The sequence below is a fragment of the Neolamprologus multifasciatus genome, chromosome 12 (assembly GCF_963576455.1).
Source record: "Neolamprologus multifasciatus chromosome 12, fNeoMul1.2, whole genome shotgun sequence".
Classification (NCBI taxonomy): Eukaryota; Metazoa; Chordata; class Actinopteri; order Cichliformes; family Cichlidae; genus Neolamprologus; species Neolamprologus multifasciatus.
In genome coordinates, this window is record NC_140450.1 from 29,164,281 (window position 1) to 29,186,079 (window position 21,799).

General features: G+C 37.6%; 2 protein-coding genes across 5 annotated transcripts in view; one reads left to right on the plus strand and one right to left on the minus strand.

Moving 5' to 3' along the window:
• The window catches only part of LOC146507221 (tetraspanin-4-like), a 547,388-nt gene that overhangs the window by 444,695 nt on the left and 80,894 nt on the right, over nt 1-21,799 (minus strand). The window lies entirely within an intron of this gene.
• unc5db (unc-5 netrin receptor Db) overlaps nt 12,813-21,799 on the plus strand; it is a 284,478-nt gene continuing 275,491 nt past the window's right edge. For 3 of the 4 annotated variants that reach the window (XR_014877264.1, XM_085180733.1, XM_085180734.1), the window contains exon 1: nt 12,816-13,415. Coding sequence is in view for 3 of the 4 variants with exons in the window: in XM_085180733.1 (XP_085036859.1) it covers nt 13,331-13,415 (85 nt within the window). In the remaining variant the exon portion in view is untranslated. Of the gene's footprint in view, nt 13,416-21,799 lie in introns of all 4 variants that reach the window. The other variant, XM_085180735.1, reaches the window with a different exon arrangement.

Below are 21,799 nucleotides of genomic sequence, written 5' to 3' on the forward strand. Positions count from 1 at the left end.
AATAAAAGCTTAGATTTTTTTTTCCACAATGGTGCCTCTTGTACATCATCTTGTTATCTTTTGGGAGACGCCTGTGTCATTTCCGGTCAAAACCTTGCTAGTTGAATAAAAGTAACTTGGGATATGAATAATTATGTGCTCGACTATATACTTTACATTGTCTGCACTTTTTTTCTTTCTGTAGGAGCATTTCTATGACATTCAGAGCAACAAAGGTTTTTTTGAGTGGCATGTCCATACTGTGTAATGCCAATCCAAAACCACCACCACCATCACAGTAAAGAGTGGAACTGAAAGAAGGGCTCACATGTCCAAGGATATTTGGTTTCACTGATGACCAGCAAACAAGAGATCAATGTATGGAAGCCATGACTCTTCTTCATCACACCAATGACCAAGATATAGCCCTCCACAAGATGAGAGAGACATTCTACTATCATCAGCAGATGACCCACAAGAATCGACAAACATTCTTCAGATGTTTCCAATTTTTTTGGACACTAAAAGACTGGTAGTCTTTTAGTGTCCCAATCATATGATTGTTGGGTTTTTCTCTGTATCTATGAAGCGCCTTGAGGCGACTTTTGTTGTGATTTGACGCTATATAAATAAAATTGAATTGAATTGAATTGAATTGTAGGTGAACAAATGGGAATCTGAAAAATACTTGATTTACAAGAACTGATTTTAATGGACATACTTCTCTTTCCTTAGATTTTGCAGGACTTTGCAATGATGTTTGGAGTAAAGACTGCTTTCAGGTTCCTGGAAAAATGGAACATCAGTTTTCTGCCTTGAACAGATGCTGATGAGCCAGGTAGTGTCCTAAAGTAACACTTTATTAGTGTAATAATTTTTGTTTTCATTTTTGTTATCAGTTACTTCATTTAAAGTTATCAAAAAAGCAGCAGTTTGCATAATGTGCAGGATCACTTCTTTTTTGTCTATGCCCTCAACCAGTTGTTATATGTGAGTGAAGTTTAGTTCTATTATTACTATGACTTCTATTATTCTATAGCAGTAAAGCTAAGATAATTTAAGATAGGATTCTGAATACTGGAATACATTCAAATTAAAAGATTAAAGTCTACACCTTTATATTTAATATTTTGTACTGTTTTTATGCAAATTAATAATAATGATGATGATGATAGCAATACTAATAATATTAATAATTAGGAGTAGTAGTAGTTCCTATTTTAAAGACGTGTTTACGTTTTCTAAGACAACCAGGCCTTCATCATTTTTTGCACACATAAATCACTTATTTGTGCATGAAATGTTTGTGTGCATGATCTACACACTGATTTGTGAGTATGCACTGTTCGTAAATGAGGCCCATTAAGTATTCCCTAAGGCATTTCTAAACACTGGCAACCTGATCTGGTGTGCTAATTTTATGGAGTTGAAGATGTGATAAATGGAGGGGTGTAGTTACTTTTTTTTCCCATATGACAGATCTGTTTGTTTCTCAGATATTAGGAGAATGATCCGAAAATTTCAGTTTTGTCACATGTTAAAATAAAGTGTTTATATTAATAATGCTGTTTAAGAGATCCTAAAATACTTGCTTCTTCAGGTTTGTTAAGTCCAAATGTATTATTACTTTGCTATGTTGTTTCATTTGTAGTATTTGTAACACTTACATCATCAGCCCTATAGTGGAATGAACACGAGGTGATGGATGATTGTTGTAAACATGGAAATGTTTCCCCTCGTTGCCATTCATGTCATGTGATGGGAATGAAGAAGAAGGTCACAGAGGACCACAGCACAGCAGAATCAGAAAACTAAATGAATCCCTATAGGCAAATTGATTTTTTTTTAAATTAGCTCAACACATAGTTAGTAAAAAAAAAAAAAGAAGGAAAAATAAAATAAAACAGAATCCAAATTTAAAAACAGTAGTAGTAATAATAATAGCAGCAATTCTGGAAGTGATGGCGTTCCTGTTCATTTCAGTCAGTCTGTGATGGTAGTTGAGAATTTTGTCCTGTGACTATATCAGTAAAATTCTGATTAATTTTTCCATCCAGCAACTGCTTTGAATGTAAGTAAGTGAAATCAGTCAAATGATTCATATTTTCATGTTACAATGTTGGCACAGTTCAAGTGCATCATGATGTAATTTTCACAGTAGTGTTGTGATCCCACACTGTGTTTAAACTAGAGATGTCACGATACCACTTTTTTATGTCCGATACCGATACCGATATCATAAATTTGGATATCTGCCGATACCGATATGAATCCGATATAGTGTGCTTTTTAATCAATAAAACTGTTTTTTTAATATCTTGCTGCTTTTTGTATAAGTTCATACTCAAGTTAAAAAACAACAACACTAAAGCTATTCTGTTATACATGTATGTAAAAAAAAAACACACTGCACCCAAAATATTTCATAGATCAGCAACACTGATCAATCTAATAAAGTTAAACCTACTCCATCCTCCCTATTCTGGTATTTTAAAGAGTACTTAGCAGAAATATTAAGCAACCTAACTAATAGGGTTGCAAACTCCCAGCAAAAGAAAATAGGGAACCACCCTCTTCCTCATGATGGTTAATCAATGTAATCAACTTTAATTTGATGCAGGGTGAATAAAATTCACAGAAATAAATTATTTTTCAGGAATAATTAAATAGATTCAACATCTTTCTTCAACAGAACTGCAGACTGCACAGATGGTTCCCAAAGGAAAAAGTACTACAGCTTACTAGGGTATATTAGACTTACAGTTACTATATACAGTAATGGACTTCTATACATTTTACATCAGATTAAAACTTTGGGTGTAAGATTCAGATAATTATTAAATAATTAAAAGCTAGATATTTTAAATGAGAATAAGAAAGAAAAGTATGTCTTTGTGCACCCTTTTGCCTGTTCATGCCCTATCGGCCCCCCTGGCTAAACTTTGCTAGATCCGCCCCTGCACAGTTACCAGTCGTCAGCTACGTAGAAAAAGATCCTGGTGTAGAAAGTAATATTAAATAAATTCTAACAACAGCTTATCAAGCTTAATAGTGCTGCTGTTGTTCAGCCGCCTGTTTCCTCTTTCTGGTGCAAAGTGGGCCAAAAACTAAGAAGAGAGACGGACTCGCGACAGAAAAGCCGATCAGCTGATCATTGATCAGTTTCACGATTGAAGTAGCAGCAGGAGAAAGAGAGAGAGAGAGAGAGGCAGTCGCTCCATATATCGGTTGTTAAGCTTAACGTGGGAATGCTTTACAAACATTCAGAGATGAACTTACACACTTGCTTTACTTCTCTCTGAGATAACTTCCTCGGAGATGAAATGTTTGCTAGCAGGCTACAAATACACACAGCCGCTCTATCACGTGACCACACTGCTCCGACGTGCTACGGTTATGAGCCGAGTTACGCCGTGTCGCAAGTTTTGTGAGGTGCTTTTTTGATATTTAATGGATCGGATTACATTTTTTATTTCTCTCCGATATCCGATCCAGTAATTTGGGTCAGTATCGGACCGATACCGATACGTAATATCGGATCGGTCCATCTCTAGTTTAAACATACCCTGCAAACATCAGAGCATTGTATGAGTGTGATGAGACCGCTGAAAGATAACCTACAGAGTCTTTAATACAAGTGAGATTTGTTCCATAGTGTAGAGCAAAATGTTCTTATCATTCTCAGGCTGCTCCACATACGAACTACAGACTCTAACTCATCACATTATTAACAATATAGGTAAACAGAATGTAGCCATATTATCTCTACTTCATAGTGCAGTTTTTATTTTATTTTTTTAAATTTAACCTTTATTTAACCAGGAAGATCCCATTGAGATTAAAAACCTCTTTTTCAAGGGAGACTTGGCCAAGATAGGCAAGATAGGATATTTGGTACCCCAACATTTCCTTCTATACCTGTAGTTTATTGCTGTCAAACAGGGTGAGATCATGAAATAAATCAGTGTTTTATTGAATGGTTCATCATAAAGAGATGGCTAGGTGGCCGATATCCAGGAAGCAATAAAATAAAAAGGTAAACAGACAGAAGTCAAAGAAGTAAAGAAGAAGAAGAAAACCACAATCTTCTGCAGGCCAACTTCTCACTACCCTTTGAAAACACATAGCTGAAGCTTACCACAGCAGTAAAACTGGCTCACACTGAGACTGAAGTGCTTGTCTCCAAGTTTTATACTGCAGAACTGATTGATTGCTGAGTGATTTGCACTGGTTTCACAGGGACACAACCACACAGTGCACACAGTAGGCCTGCTAGGACTGTAACAAATGGTAAATGAACTGGTTCCTACATAGCGCTTTCCTACTCTACTTGAGCACTCGAAGCACTTTATACCAATTCATACAAGAACTTTGTTCTGTGCCTGAGTGCTTTCTGGCTAACATTCACACAAATTCATACTCTGATGAACACACCAGAGAGCAACTTGGGGTTCAGTATCTTGCTCAAGGATAATTTGGGTGCAGACTGGAGAAGCCAGGGATCAAACCACCAATCTTCCATTTAATAGATGACTTTCTCTACCTCCTGAACTACAGCTCACTATAACACCAACCTTGAAACAGCTCCTGATATATTTTGGACCATACTTGGATGAACTACAGCCACATCTATGACCATGTGAAAAGGAGCGCCAATTTTTAAACAATATTGAAACCCCAGTGTTATTTTGGGGTATGAAATTGTTGCTTCTGACTTTGTATGCAGATATTTTTAATCAGTGAGCTGCTTTACAATGCACTGTTAACATAGTCATGTGAAAAGGAAAGTTTGCACAGGGCTCTGTGCAGTCCTGTGTAGCTGCAAAAGAGCTTTTACGCTTAAATAAAAGATTTCACACTAATGTGTAAATATATCTGTGGCACTAAGCAGGGCTGTTTTTAGGTGCTTTAAAGAGGACTAAACTGCAGTGTTGTCAAAGGTAAATTATTAAATGTTTACCCCCATTATAAGGATGATATCATCGTGATAATTATCTCAGTGCAGACCTATAGCAGAGCTGACCTGATGGTTCAGTACTCCAGCCAACTCTTCAAGTCAAGCTCAGGACAGTTTCCTTAGGCAAACAAAAAAAAACAATGATATTGTCCCTTCTGTGTCTCGCATGCAGAAAAAAAAAACACTTTTAAAACCTTTGCTAGTCAACAAACCACACCTCAAGCAACCTTGTCTGGCCCATTTAGGCCCGTAAGTATTTAGACAGAGGCATGATTTCTATACACCAACAGAAATTAAATAATTAAGATTCAAGTGAGACCTTCGGGTTTGTTTAAGTGGGCTTGAAACCAGCACCCATATTAAAGCCTTTTTAATTGAAAATTACCTGTAAATACACATTATGATTGCTACAAAGGACATACCACAGACATGCTTCAGTTGCCAAACTGACCTTACCTCATTTTAATTCAGTACAATTTAAATTTCTAAAATGTCTTTGCTTTTACTTTATGACACATTGCAGCACATTTTGTTTTAACAGTACACAGGGAAGCAAAAATCATGTAACTTTCCCTATGCTTTAAAATGGCTATATTATGATCGTATCATCACAGTATGGTTTACAGGAGCACTACTATGGCGGAAGACAATTGTTAGTGACAAATTTTCATAATCATCAATACTCCCAAAACATTTTGTACAAAATATATCAGTCAATATGGATTAGTTGTACATGACCATCATTTTAGGGGACAGCTTGGTTTTACAGAGGTGTACTTAAAGTGGAACTAAAACTATTATGCAGTGTAATCCCACTGCTGCTCTCTAGTCAAGTATAGTTGAACTATTTGTGTACCATTCTTTCAGCTCTCACCATCCATGAAAACAAAGGGCTGCCTACTTTGTTTTATCTGCTTGGCTGGCCGTACTTAAACTGATTGCTCTCCCCATAATTTTAAATAAAAAGCTACATGAGGTGAATCATTTTAAGAGCTGCTCTGAAGTGCGCCTTTCACATCCATTGCAGCTCTGTCATAAGAGTCCAGTCCACAACAGGATGTTGTGAAAGTGGTCAGCAGGAGCAGAGGTTGTTGATGAAGTTCTCAGTTCCTTTGTGTTTGTGAATGTTGCTTAAAAGCTTTACTTTTATTACAAAATGTGTATTGAGCACCATAATAGTGATATTTAATCATGGATAAGTTTGTGAACATTAGAGCAGACATTCAATGGCTTAAAGAAGGTAGCAGATTTACAACTTGAATTTGTTAGTTGCCTCTATTTCACTCGGGTTTCGATGAGTGTCCTTGTTCAATACTGCCTGTGGATTTTAAATGACGATGGATCCAGAAGTTTTTGTTCTTACCAACTAACATTTTATTGTTTGGAGATGATTCACTTTAAAACACCAACCCTTAGAAAGTCTTTGAGGAAGGTTCTGTCAGGATTAGTGTCGTGGATGAGAGAAGGAGGACCCAAATGCAAATGGACTCACAGGTAGGTAGGTGAAGGTTGGTGTTTATTGTCGACGGAGTGAACAAACAGAACAGGAGTAGGAAAGGGCTGGCTGGCTGGACGACTGACTGACTGAATGAATGAATGAAGGACTGACTGACTGAAAGACTGACTGGCTAACTGACTGAACGCAGGCGGAAATGACAACATAACATCAATGACACGACAAGGGCTGAAGGGAAGAGAGGGCTTAAATACATGACTAACAATGACAACGATTGGAGACAGGTGAGTGAACAGCTAAACATAATGAACTAATGATAAATGGGAAGAGGACTGAACATAATGCACACAGACTAAGGCTAACACAATAAAACAGGAAGTGGAACAGGCAGTAGATAAACAGTGAACGTGAACTGAAAATACTGGGTCAACGACCCAGAAACCCTGACAGGTACATATCACATAGTACCTGAGTGTATAAATTATCCTAGTAATATAGTGCTGTATAAATCAAAATAGTTTGCCTGTTAAATAAGGAAAAGATTACTGATGCATGAGATCTGAGAATCTGAATAGCAATGGTGACTAACATAATGGGATTTGGTTAGACTTGCTGAAATAACGAGCAGAGAAGAGACTTGTCTATCAACTAATAACATCTCATGGGTTCTTAGTATTAATTTTCTAACCTTCCATGGCCCCGCAAAATGTAGGTGGTGGTGTGGTTATCAATCACATGCACCAACTGCTGTTAGAAAAAAGAAGAAGCTTCTCCATTATTAAAACTAAAGTACTTTATTATTACTTCTGGGGTACAACTGTAACATTACACTCTAAGTTACTGCTGCTCCTTCCTTGAAAGGGGACACCCTTGTGGTTTGCACCTTGAGGACCACTGTTGAACATGATGCCATATTTATACCTTAATGTGGGGATGGACCTACATCGAACTTTGTGGGAGAAAACTGAAACTGCTGGAGACAAAAGGGAGAACAAATGCAGGTTCTTCCTGCAAAGCAACCATGCTGACCAACCACCATGTGACCAACAACATACAGGACTGACAAGAACTTAAAATGTCAGACTATGTTAAATACGTTCTTTTAACTGGAATAACTAAGGACAGAGGAAAACTTAAAATCACCCTGTAACTGATTGGCCACCTTTTAAGGTCATACCCCAACTTTTGCCCTGTGACAGGTGACTGAGACAGACTTGAGCCCTCTACAACCTTGAATTAGACATGCAGTCAATAAAATGGAAGATTGAATGGATGGATAAAACGTTTAAATCTAATGGTAATAATAATATTTTACCTTACTTCTTTTGTACTCAGCCAAAAACTTAAAATCTAGAATAAACGCTGCAAGTATGTGTGTTCTACTGTTTGGGAACATCCGTATCTTTTTGGCTATCACAAATTCACATTGTTACACTGAGGTCCAATAGTTAGCTTTAAGGGCTATATTTGCTTCTGACTCTGTGTCAACTTTTGGTTTTAAGAAAGATGAGCATGCAAGTTTTTATTATGATAGCACAAATGAGCAAACGTTACTCCACTACTGGGATGATTACTTGTACTTGTAATTTTGTAAAAGCTAAAATATACAACTTTGTCTTTGATTCTGGGTACAGGTGTCATTTGTGTCCTATGCATAGCATTAGCGAAGCAGAAAAAGGAATGTATTCCCAGGAAGAATGATGGGCATTCTAGAGATTTGTCATAGCGGCCAAACTATTTTAGTAAAACATTTTGATTTATTTAATAAATGCTGAACTGAAATGGAGCAACTCTAAAGAGTTTTGTAAATTGAAATGATGTTTTATGGAGCAACTGAAAGAACAGCCTTGGCCAAGAAGATAATAAAGAAGATAAATAGATACTGACAAACATCAGTAAGATGACCAATTCATACTCTCAAAAACAAATCAAAATTTTAAGATTTTTGGTATTTTAAGGCTGGCATTCTACCAACTTACTATTACTTAGTACCTATAATATCAATATCTTACTTGTTCAAACTCCAATAATTATGACTGATCATTTAATTCCAGTTTGTTCAATTAGATAAAGTGTTTTTCTCTATATGCAATAACATTTAAAGCCTTCCTGTGCACAGATTTCTGTGGGCTACATTGATCACAGAACATCACTTCCGCATCAGATGAGAGTGAAAACATAATTCAATGCAGCACAGAATCAGGTCAAGATCTTCCTGACAAAACACTCTTGCCTGATGGCGTTGCGGATGGAGTTGCTGAAAATTTTAACTGAAGAACAAAGTGTAGAAGAAACAAAATAAAGAACACATTTATGATTTTTTTTTTGCTCTTACACATTTTATGTAACAGCTCACTTCAATATGAACAATGAAGTCAGAGTTTGTGTTGGGATTCCTTGACGTTTGCAGCAGTTTTGAGTTCACTGGCTATGTTTTGTGTCAACAAACAACCTCAGGCTTAAAGAACACTTGGGAATTTTTTTATCCGGAGGGAGCTTTCTCTGAATTTCTTTCTGTTTTATAATTATAAGAAAGTCTGGGCAATGAGCTATCAAAACTATTCTGTAATTTTACAAATTAATTTCCTACAATTTATGCGAAAAGGGTCAAACCGAAAGATTTATTTGATTTAAAGCAACAGTATTTCTGTATCACGTACAAAAACTGAAAAGTACTGTTGAAATTGCATTTCTTTTTTCAAGATCAAAGTGGCCTGTATGTGGACCATTATATAAAATGAGTCGACAACCTTGAGTTAGACAGTCAGCCTTTTCAAAGATGAGTTATGAATTTGTCTGCAGCGTCAAAAGGATGGATATAGTCAGAACTTGATGTTTGGTTTTTTGGTTTTTTGGTTTTTTTGTTTGTTTTTCTAATTGTTGTGTCCCTGTAGGTAAATTTTGCTTGCTTACTTGAATATCAGGAAAAATGTAATTTATAATTATGAATGAAGGAATGGAGGGGTTCTGCTGTGGTTTGAGTCCACTTGTCCTCTTGGATGGAAAGGTCACTGTAAATCATTAAAAAAAAATGTAAGTGATCACTTTTACCAAGTGATGAAAAATTTCAGTCTGATGGGACTGGTCTCTTTCAAGATAAGAATCCCTAAATTCATAGGGCATTATGATGGCGGGACCAATAGTCTCACTGAACTGTTTGATTAATGTGAAAATGACCTGAACCCAACCAGAGTACCTAGAAATTCCACCACCATTAACATTAACACTTTACCCTTTGAAAAACCTACTAGGAGCAACCCTTGAAGCTCTTTTCTGAAAGGAGTCTCTGTTATATTTCAGGCATGCCTATCGAACAAAATGACTGGGTTTGTGTCAGAAGTTAGTGAGGGTGGTCTCTGTCTGCAGTTACCTTTGGAAAAACCAGGAAACTGTTCTACCATGGCTTTGATATATTCGGAGGTGTCAAAACTTGTTATGAATGGTACAGGGGAGGTCGTCAAATGTCATCTTCTTGTCGAAAGAGCTAAAACCAAAAAACGATGGATGAAATATCTTTTAGAAGAATTGTGTTCAGTCCATCCACTAGCGTTCATGAGACTTGTGGAATCAGTGGCAAAGTGCATTAAAGATGCGATTTGTGTTTTTTTTCCCCACTCATCTGTAATTTGTCAGATGGCCACACTGTAACTCAGTGATGGGTTTTTAATTGTGTTTTGGTGAACAAAAGCGTTGCCCCTGACACACCTACTAATGGAACCATCTGTTTTTGGTCATTTGTATGGGTCAAAACTGAAGTCACGTTGTCAAAACTGCTATTACAGTAAGTGAAACAGTCTATGTGGATAAAAACCGTGAAGAGTTTTCCATTGCTTTTACACAAAATACATTAAGTTGCCAAATATTTCAAACTCCAGTAACTTTTTTCTCATTCAGTCACCATCTGCAAAGAACATTATTTAAAATGCTAAAAACCTGTTTACAAAAACCCCACAGATGGTAAATTCTGTACATTTCTACAAAGAACATCAAGAATCTTTGTAGAAGACTTTCCTCTGACTTGCGATCTATCCAGTAACAAACAAAAAAAAACCCACAGTGTTTTCTGTTTTGTCCATAAGTTTTAACCACGATTTTGTGTATTTTCTTGTAGAGTAAAACAAGCTGTTGTTGTTACCTATGTTGTCTTCAGGGAAGTCTGCAGTGACTCTGCAGGGATCATATTTGCTCTGTTCACCACTGCAACTGAATTCAAGTCAAAAGGTTTACAGTTTTGTTGGACTTATTCAGCTTGGCAGCATTTACTATGTATTTCTGTGCATAAACAATAAATGTGACCTTCAATGCCCTAGAAGTTTTAAAAGTAAGTAATTCAGAAAGAAAAATGTATGTTTCATACATCAGGACTTGAAAAAAAGTCAAATTCGACCCAAACACAGTAATGTTGATGAAAACACTCCAACTTTCACCCTAAGAAGAAGTAAAACTTTACAGTACAGCATGATGTGCAATAATTATTGAGTTTACTATTTTTTACAGTAGCAATGGTTAGCACAACCAGGAGTGGTCACCTTAAATTGGGAAGGCCCTATACATTCAGCCCCAGCCAGTTTGAGTTTTTCTGTGTGAATATTGCTTGAGATGATTGAGATGTTGTCCCTGTACCTGCGTGGGTTCTCTCTGAGTGCTCTGGCTTTCTCCCACCATCCATCTGCTGTTAGGTTAATTGGTGATTCAAAAAAATTGGCCGTAGGTGTGAATGTGAGCATGTCTGTCTTTCTGTATTAGCCACGTGATGGACTGGTAACCTATGTTGGGTGTAGCCTGCCCCTTGTGCTGACAGCTGAGATAGTCTCTAGAACTCCTCCATCCACATGCCCCCACCCGCTCCTTCCCTGGTCCTGTGACCTTATATTGGGTAATCAGTTAAGCAAAGGATCGATTGATTGACAATATTTTCCACAGAATCTTAAGTGAAAATTAATAGAAAATTTAAAAGAATTTATATTAATGATTTTCTAAAAATGTATTATTTACCGTGAATTGAACATCCATATTATTTAGTATCCTCAGCTAATCATCATTTTAAATTCAGTATTGACTTAACTGTCATGGATATTAACAACAGCCAGTGACTGTCTTTAAACTGAAGGCCTGGGCGGGTGTCACATCGGTACCTCTAATACCGTGGACAATTCCAGACAGCACCGTTAAGATACAGACTATACATTTGTTAGGATACAGTCATAGTTGATTTTGCTCTTGCAATTTATTTTTTTGATTGTAAAGTACAGGTATGAATTAAAAAACAACAACATTGTTTCACTGTACATGTTGAGCAGTCTAGTTGTTTTTCTTGTTGTTGTTGTTGTTTTAAATTAATCCTTTATTTATCCAGGTAAAAGTCTCACTGAGATTAGGAGTAGGTTTAGGTTTAGATGGGAGTTATTTTAGCCACATGTTAAATAAGCTCATTGTCAGAAACTAGAAGATGTTATCTTTCCAATAAAGTCTCACACATTGATTTTTGTTTCACTGTTCCTCTGTTCCATTTGGCTATTTCAAATAGGCGAAAATTCAATCTAAAGGGGTGAACTTACTACAAATCCTAGTGCCAGATGGGACTTGACCTGATGTTAAGAGTCCCATTATTCTTTCCACCAAGTACAGTCTTTGCATCTCGACCACTAAAACTGTTCATGGACTGAAGCTGGAGGTCTTCTGCCCATAAGAAGAAGAGAAGAGTTAGTGAAGTTGGAACACTGCCCAGCATCAGTAAAAGTAGATGTCACAGACAGTGGAGATTTATTCTAAACCTAAATATGTTATTTCAGATTGCATATAACGATGAGGTCCTTAAAATGATGACACTGTACCTTTGATGCCGCAGCCTAGCAAAAAGGAAAAGACCTTGAAAATTAGACCTATTAGCCTGCTGGGTCTTGCTGCATGCATGCCAAGTTTGAAGCACAGTTGTTGAAATTGGTGAAGACAAAAAAGACGATGGTTATAGTTTATTTTTTTCTTTTAATAACTGAGATGATGCCACTGAATTAAACCAAGTTCAGAATACCTAAGGCTGACTGCTACACTGTATTTCATAAAAACATACATGGAAAAATCTACAGGTTAGAAGTTGCTTCCAAGCTTCATCAAAATTACACTCGTTTGTAATCAAAGTATTATCATTTTGGACACAAATGAGTAGTGTGCTCAGAGTCAGTATCTGCTTTTCTCAGCTGGTATTGAGGTTTTGTAATGAGGTCATTTACCATGATTACATAAAAATTTCATTTATTTTTCACATATAAGAATACCAGCAAACATACCTTGGAGCTGAGGGGCACATTAAAAGAAAATCACACTGGCGCGTTTCTGTTGATCAGTGCTCTACTTTGGCTATAATTGATCAGATTATACCGGACAGTGTGAGACACAGCTTTGTGCTGGTTGGAAATGAAGCCGTTTTCCTCCCACTTTTCTTCTTCGGACAGTTTCTCCAAACCTGTAAACTGTATCATCATCCTTCACGCCTTCGCTGGGCTGCTTGGTGCGTTACTGTAAAAGAAGAAACATTTGACTGATTAGGCCTACGAGTAGCCTACCACTCCGTCTCCTCCTCTCCGCCTTTCTCACTCTGCCATTGGTTAGCACAGGGCAGGCTCCGGGATGATGATGCCTGGAAAGGGGGGTAAACTCGGAGCGCACGTCTCCCCTGCTGCGCACACACGCACAGCAAAAGTGAAGTGAAGATGCTTTTTCCCTTTCGACAAACAGTCTATCCCGCCAGCCGTTCACTTCTCCTGCTGCCGCTGCTCCTCCTTCTCCCAACAGAGCGTCCAACTGTCCGCTTCCCTGGTTTACACGAGGAACTTGCGCTGCCGGGGCTCGTCCAGCTCGGAGGAGGAGGCAAGAGCAGGCATCAGAGACCCGGAGCACCGTCAGCTCTATAGCGTATCCGTGGAGAGCTACGCGTCGGTATGGGCACGCTGACAAAAGGACGTTACCTCGTTCTGAGGGGCCTCCTGCTGCTTATTTATTGCACAGCATCGGTTATCTCCAAAGGTAAGAGCTGTGTGTGTCCGTGTGCATGTGTGCCTACTTTGGGTGTTTACTGCGCTGTAAGCGCTTTCAGCCGGTCGGTAAAAGAAGAGCGACAATTATTGGGTACCATCCCCGTGGTTACGCACCACCTGTCACGATTTTTGGTTCATGTTTGAGGTTTACAAATACTTCCCAGCTCACATTCAGTATTCAGCAGGTGATTCTGAGTCTCACTCGTACTTCAGATTTCCACTATTTGAGCATTCTCTCTTCACTGCGCAGTGGAGCTTCTGCTATTGATTCATCAAGCCACAGCTCGCGCCGTCAAGTTCCTACACTCTTGGTCTTTTTTACGTCTCCCCTTGAATCGATGCCAGTCGTCCCATTCCACTAAGTTTTTAGTCGTGAATGAATCCATCACCGTGACCGCGCTGCAATCAGCACTGCTGGCTTTAATGAAGGCACGCCTGTGCAACAGGCATGCCATTTTATCTGAGAGTTCCAGAGCTAGTCCTCCTTTTTAAATGATCCGCTTCCTGATATCACGAAGTGAATACAGTGCCAGAGAAATGTATGTAGAGGTTTGTGCGGGACGCAGAGATATTCATCAGCAGCTACCAGAGCGACTTCAAGCAAGGGTTTTCGTTTCTTTTTAGAAGCCCACAGTGAAAGTGCTTTACATTTACTTGATAAAAATACCTTTGAATGAGAGGTGACTGTGACAAGTGGGGGTCGTGTTGAGGGTAGGAAATCTGCCCCTGCTTGATGTTCTATTTTCTTTCTTTTTCCAGAGAACCCAAAAGAATAAATACAAGAGGACAGATTTAGTCCTCCCTTAAACACAAACAAAAAAATAATCCATGTTAAATCATTTTTATTTAATACACACTGTACAGTTTTCTGTAGCCTGTATTGGTTTTAGAGATTTTAACCACATCACCCGTTTGAATCAGATGTTACAGAACAAGCCTACAACCCAACCAGAATATGCCCTGCAGACATCTGGTTGTGTCTGTGTTGATCTTATGACTCTCACGTCTCCATATTTTAGCCACTTAAATAGCAGTAGCACAGAGCAGAGTGCCTGAGAGTGAGATGGTATTTGGTGTTAAAGGTTCCCTGCAGGTTTAACTGGTTATATGGCAGCCTGTGGAGCTGAACAGAGTTCAGATTAACGTTACACGACTTTACGCATCATGAATGTGCAAAGTCTGCTTTTTTTCTTTGTGCAGCAGGAAACTCTGGCTTTTTCCCACCTTATTGCTGGAATCTGTTTGCCGTGAAGAAACTGATATACATCCTCTTCCACAAATGTAAAAAAATATTCTCACCCTGCACAAGCCACTCATTCAGAATAACTCAAATGCACATTATCTTGCAAAATATGCATCATTGTTTTTCTTCATATTCTGCAGAGAATCTAAAATCTCAAAAATGCAAAAAGTGATTTGTTTTTCATTATTCATTTATGAATCCTACACACACCCACAAAACAAATAACACCTTCACATTTGATTTTATGCTCAAGTCAAAAAAAGGAAATTAAAAAATGGATCAGAAAGCGAACTCTGATCCATTTTAGTAAAAGACGGGAAGTCATTGACCAGCGTGCAGGGAGTTAGACTGGCAGCAACACAAACACTGTGTTAAAATAATGATTGCTTACATTTTTGTAAACAAACTATTGCCGGTTCTCTCTTGTCGATTAGATGGGGAGACAGCTGTCATCAATCTGTTGTACATTAACTTGTAATTATGAGGATATTAGGATAAGGAATGCAAGTATGCAGCAGGATCTTGTAATGATGGCACTTTCATTTCGACCAAACGGAAATAGGTAGGTCTGCTGTCATTACTGATCAGTCACACACAGAAAAATAAGTTAAACTGGGGGTTCCATTTATTCTTGAAAGTAACATTAAATATTGAGTGAATATGATGTTATGAAACCAACATACTTTACTTATGACGCATCCCTCTAATTTCAAACCACCAGTCATAATTAGGACCTCGAAGCTGGGCAGAAATTCAGAAAAGTAATGCAGGGGAAAAAAGCACAATAAGAGAGAGCAGTAGAGCTGTCAGGCCTTCTCTTCTGCCCATATGTGCGTGAGTCCTTCCCACCTGGTAATCTAGTATTAGGGTGGGGTTTTTTGAGTTACATGTTAAATACACATGATTATAAAACTATAAAATGAGAAATTTCAGATGAAGTCTCATTCGTTACAGATTATTTTTTGAAAGCTTAAAATGTATGAACACAAACTAAACCCTAATCCTTGCTCCTACTTTTTTACCAGTGTCTTGGTGTAGCTTAAGAGGTTAATGCTTTGGCTTACACAGTATATACGGGTTCTGCCTCAGGTTCATCCATTGCTCATCTGAGGTAGTGTGAAAAAACTTGCGATGGACTAAAGTCTATCGTTATTGTCTTCTTCTCTAAACCCGGGAAATGGTGCCCAGAGAAGGTGCAGGACTCAGTTTCCTACCCTGCTTCAGGTCAAACGCAAAGCAAAGATTTGCATCATGTTAATTATTTGAACAGAGCTTCTCGAGTGTTTTTCACAACCCACAAATATTCACCCCAACAGCCCAGAACTACTTCCTTCCATAATACGACCAAAAGCCGAACATAAATGACAATAACTTATTTTCTGAACTTACAAGGAGGTTGTTGATTTCACCTGCTTTTAGTTCTTTGTTTATGCAGAAATAGAGTTGAGTCATAGAGCTGTTCATATGTAATCATTTCAGATTCCTTGTGGTATTGAGAGAATCCACAGGATAGGCTCGACGACACAGTGTCAAGTGAACCTTTGCAGTTGAAATATTTTCAGTTAATGTAGATGCCTATTTGCCTGTTTGTGTTACCAAACACAAATGTTCACACCAGCAAACATCATGAATTACAGTGTGCTGAAAAGATGTTAGATTGGATTTTGATCAGTAGTCCCAAAAAACATTTTGCCTACCACTACTTTAAATAATTTCATCATTATTAATGGTGACATTTTTATGGATGTCTTCATCAGTTTTTTCTGTTAGCCTACAGACAGAGGTTAGAATTAACGTGCATTAACTGAAATGGTTTACTGGTTTTATTCACTTTTTACTGTTATTAATGGATGTCATTACTGATCATTAACCTTAAGGGTCATACTAATTAAATAAAGGTTATGTAGTAACAACAACAACAACAACAACAAGAATAATTTGTAGAAAATGCGCATCACTTGTCGGTTTTGGTAGTGGGATGGCATCTACAATGTACTACAAACTAACTTATCAACATAAGCAACTTAACTTCTCCTACGTTGAGTTGTGGCTTGTCTCTTCAAGTAGCCCCTTCAATTTTAATCAATCAGTTTCTACCATGCCTAAAGATGAGCCATACATTTTGGGTGAACACATCACAATGTTCTAATATAACCTAAAATCTATTGTGTAAAAATCACGCGAGCAAGTTTGTTTAGGAAAAAGAATAGGAAGTAAGCCAGGGACCACTGTGAGTACCTAGAATGATGAAAAAAAAAAGGAACCATTAAAGCACACAACTACAAGCAGATTGCCAATGTTCTAGTAAGTCACTGATTCAAATTCTATTTGTTACCAATTTTCCCAATAAAATGAAATAAAAGTGTCAATTGATAGCTGGATATATTAATTAAAATTAAAAAAAATGAAAGTAAAGACAACAGTATTGTTGTGTATAGCTTTTTATTCATGCCTAATGCATTATGTAGCTAATTAGTTCATGTGGAACAGCATCCCTTTCTACACACAAAACACAGAAATACAAAAAAAGATTATTACAGAGGCATTTATAAAAACAAAACATAAAGATGATTTCGTTTTTTAAACTGAAACACTTTCCATTAGGGAAGTATTGAAAAAAAAGGAAATGAAAGTTTAAAAGTTTCCTTTTATCTTAGGGTGTGTAGTGTCACAAAAGAAATACACAACAAACTTTTATTTGCTTCTTGTCTGTGTGTGTATCAAATGAAAAATGATTGTAACTTTTTCCAATTTTGTTTTCTCAGTTGCAGATTAAAAAAAAAAGAATGTTGAATTGTTTGGCAATCTCTACCTTCTGGTTGCATATATTTATGACAAATTAAAGAGTGACTCCAGCAAGTTATGATTATAGTGGTTAGCAGAAGGGGTTAGAATGGAGGCAGTAAAAATGTTTGGTGATAGCATGTAATAGTTAGAAAGGTCTAAATTGACTGGATCCTACAAGTTCTACATCAACATACTCAAGCAAAATATGGAATGCTTGAATTTTTACTGATATGTGACTCCAACCCTTAGTTTAGGATTTAGACTCTTGTAAGAGTCTACATAGATGCACAAAATACATGAAAAAGCTTGACAGTACGAGACTTTGTGCAGGTTCTCTCTGTATAAATACACATTTCTCTGTGGTTTTTCTTCAAAATTTGTTTAGCAGAATGAATACAATTTGCAGACAGCCAGAAGACATGAAAATTAAACAGGTCAGTAAATGGCAAACAGATTTCTTATCATCTTGAGTTCCTATATATTAAGAAAAAAGCTGACAGAAGCAGAAGTGTCGGCCCAGCATTCCTTGGACAGACTGTTTGTACTTTGCTCGAAGAACACAGAATTAATTTTGACTGAATTCAAACTTAAGTCAGGAGGACAAGCACATTCAAAAGATGCTCAATGTTTCTATTTGTTGTCATTTTTTATGTGGCGCCCTTCAGGGTGTTTACAGAGGTGTGGAAAGCAGCGAAAAGACACGGAACAGAATAGAGCAGTCGTCAGGGAGAACGGATATGACATTAATTTAATCAGAAAGGAGGAGTTGGGGTGGAGGTGGGTTTCAAATTGGCTTGCAGATTAACAGTATCTGTGGGCAGGCTAAAGCAGCTTAATGTATATACAACTATAACACGAGGCGTCAGCTGATGTGGACTGGCACTGAGAACATGATCCGGTTTCATCTGAGCTTCCCTTCACAACCTGCCTGCCTAGCATCCCGATTAAGTGTGGGACCATATCAAAAATAGTTCAGCAAATGATTATCTTTAGTATGTCCATTTTTTTCTTGAGGAGCAATTTTTTGTCTATAGAATGTCAAAAAGACGAAAATACTGATTTCCAAAAAACATAGGTCTTGAGTTTAATTAAATATCACAGAAAAAACAAAAGAAAACAACACATTTTAAAAAGTGAAAGAGATGTTTTATTTTTTATTTTTTATACAGATTGTGCTTAAAAAGCATTACAGGTACTAATGGGCTGTCAAAACAGAGGCAGGGCATTTGAATGCTCGACTCTACCTTGTTGCATGCTACAACTTTTCTGCATATCACATCATTTTTAAAGGCCATGCATGTCATGACAGGTGTCACACTTTCCCACAAGTTGAGTCCTTGAACCAAACAGTAGCAAACAGCAGCAGTCCTGCTGCTCTGCGGGTCTCGATGGTCCTAGCTCGAACTCAGCAAGATGTAAGCTCTTAAAGATCAATAGCTGATGTTCGCAGGCCCCCACTGGCTCAGAACGAGACTCACGCAAGGGGTCATGAAAGAGGGGTCCTCCATGTGTAACACAGCCATGAGTGAGGATGATGTGGCCCATGGGGGATCTTGAAAAGGCTTTTCATCTTTTGTCTCACAGTTCTGATGAAATAAGGGCTATTTCATGAAGCTTTATCCAGGGTTGTAATGGGAATTTCTTGTAGATCAGCAATCTGCTATTGGTGTGTATTTATCTCATGATGAAGCTCTGCTTAGACATGCAAAAGGGTATGCGAGTGCACTGATATGTAATATCCCTTCTTACCTATCTTCTGATGAGGCTCTCGTTGATTTCTCTCGACATGCAGGCATTTATTTGGGACTTGATGATTAATTTATGTGATGTGTGATTTTAGCAAGATAGAGGGTTGTGTATTGAGAGAAGTAATGAGCAATGGGATTATCTGATATTTGATTGAGGATTGCTGAAGTCGCCCAGTTCATTTGTCAGTAAAGCCGCTAGGTCTGCTTTAAGTTTAGCTAATACTCTATATGACTACAAGAATATGTTGTGAGATTAGACTACAGAGCTGCTAATGTTTGCCTTGCTGGAATGATTCTCCATTCTGTGTGCATGCACATATGCCCAGGCCCCTGGTGGTCACCTCATTTGATAAACATTAGCAGCAAACAGCATTGTCCCTGCTCCACAGATGCACAATTGTGTCAAGTCTTGCTGAAATAACCATCACCACATGTTGTGTGATGCTGTGCCCCTCTGTTATCCGTCTCCGCAGCCTAATTTGACACACAAACTTGTCTATTCTCCCAAGAGTTTTACTTCCTTGACCTTGAGCTGCAGATTGTACATCTCCCTCCTTGTTCTTCAGGTTGGGCATTTTTTTTTAAAGTGGAAAGAGAGAGAGAGAGCAGAGCACAAAGGATGCACAAAACTGTGGTTACTTTTGTTTTCAAGAAAAAAAGAAAAAATCTCAAGGTTTTTTTATTTTCCTCTGCACTGGCTTTCATGAAAACAGACAAAGGTCAAATCTGTTATTTTCCCTCAGAGAAAGCAAAAGGGGCTCTTATATTTTCCCTGCCGATCCCAGAATGAATCATCATAGTCAGGTTGCTGTGGGTGACAATGTGTTCAGTCGCCAGATTTACATTTAAATGAAACCAAATGGCTGTACATTCAGAAATGATATACAGTAATGATGATGGTAATAAAAGCAAAGTCCTCTTTCATATTGGACCAGCTCCTACTCGGGATCACTGTCATTTGGGGACTTTGCAGGTACAGTCGGTGAGTTATGTCTTTGCTATGTCAAGACTATTACCTTCACATTTCAATGAGTGAATTCATCAGCATGCTGCCTAAGAGGCTTAATGTAGTCAGCAATCAGCCCTGCAGCTCATTGGCTTCTTCCATGGACCTGGTGCATGAATGGCACTGAGATATTTTTTTCCAGCTACTGTATGTTTCATGCATCTATAGGTTTCATCATCTGGGAATCTAGTCTTTCTGCATAATGGATGAAATAAAAGTGGCTGCCACAGCTTATGTCATTCTGTTGATATACTTTAGTGTTGAACATAGAAAACATTATGCCACCAATTGCAACAGTCAGTATAATCAAATGACCATACGGTTGTTTGTGGTGGCAAAGCTTGATAAAAAGGAGCCTACACTATTTCAATGCAATATTTTAATTAAAAAAATAATTTAGTGCTTATTTTGACATATGAAAGGACCTTTACTTTGCAGGCAAGATGCACTCTGGGCTTACAGGGGAAACTGGTCATAAATGCACAAACAAAATCATATCCTTCAAGTTTTTTTGTATTTTCATACTGATAACAGTAATAATCTACTCGCAATTTAAACATGTTAAATTACGTAGTTTAACATTTAAATAGCAATATGAGTAGAGAGTTCCGAACAATAGCCACAGATCAAATACTAATATATCATAAATAATAGATAAAGCATACATATAACAAGTAATAAAGAGATAAAATAAGCTGTGCTTTAACATTTGCAGCCATTAAGCGAATCTCACTGTGTTTCTGTAAGGTCTGAAAAGTTTTGCATGTCTTTTTAATAAACATATACTTGTTGCTGCAAACTGTAATTGCTCAAACTTGTACAGCAGAGTGATTAAAGCATTTATTCAATTAAAAGACAGTTTTCTAATAATGGATGTGGGCATGGTAGACACAAACAAATAAAGCATAGCTCACAAATACAGGCCAGGCTGTCATATCATATGCATTCAAATGCTTCACTATTAAAGCCCTGTGGAAAAATGTGGGCTTTCTGTCCACTGATGCATTAGAATTTTTAATTTAAAATTGTTAAATTAAGTCTTGACCTTTGCATTATAGTTGCAATCCCTATTATCATAATTTCCCAACTTTGGGATACATAATGTATATCCCAAAGTTGGAAAAGGAGCTTACTGAGTAGTTCTGTTTTTGTTGCAGTATGGTCACTCTTTTACTTGCTTGGGCTGTGTTTTATGTACCTTGATTAGTGAATGTGTGACGCCACGTGTGCATTGGGTAGCTGGGCTTATTACTTTTCCTGTGTTAGCGCAGATAATGGTGCTTGAATAAAAGTCTATGCAGAGATTATTTTTCTCTGGAATAAGTCACAACTTGTCAGCGTAACATTATATATCTGCTACTATCAATTGCTCCGTTATTCACAAGGGCTCACTACAGCAGATAGCTCAACATATTTGATTTGGCCAATTGTCTTCCTGGTTTAAAGAAAGGTTATTGTGTGTCCTCCATGTCTTAAACCAGGGATCTTTTGCTTGTTAGGTGAATGTGTAAACCACTACTCTATGGAGCTGATAGCTTTAAGACATATTAAATGGCATCATCTGGGTATTTAGTCTTTCTGCATACTGG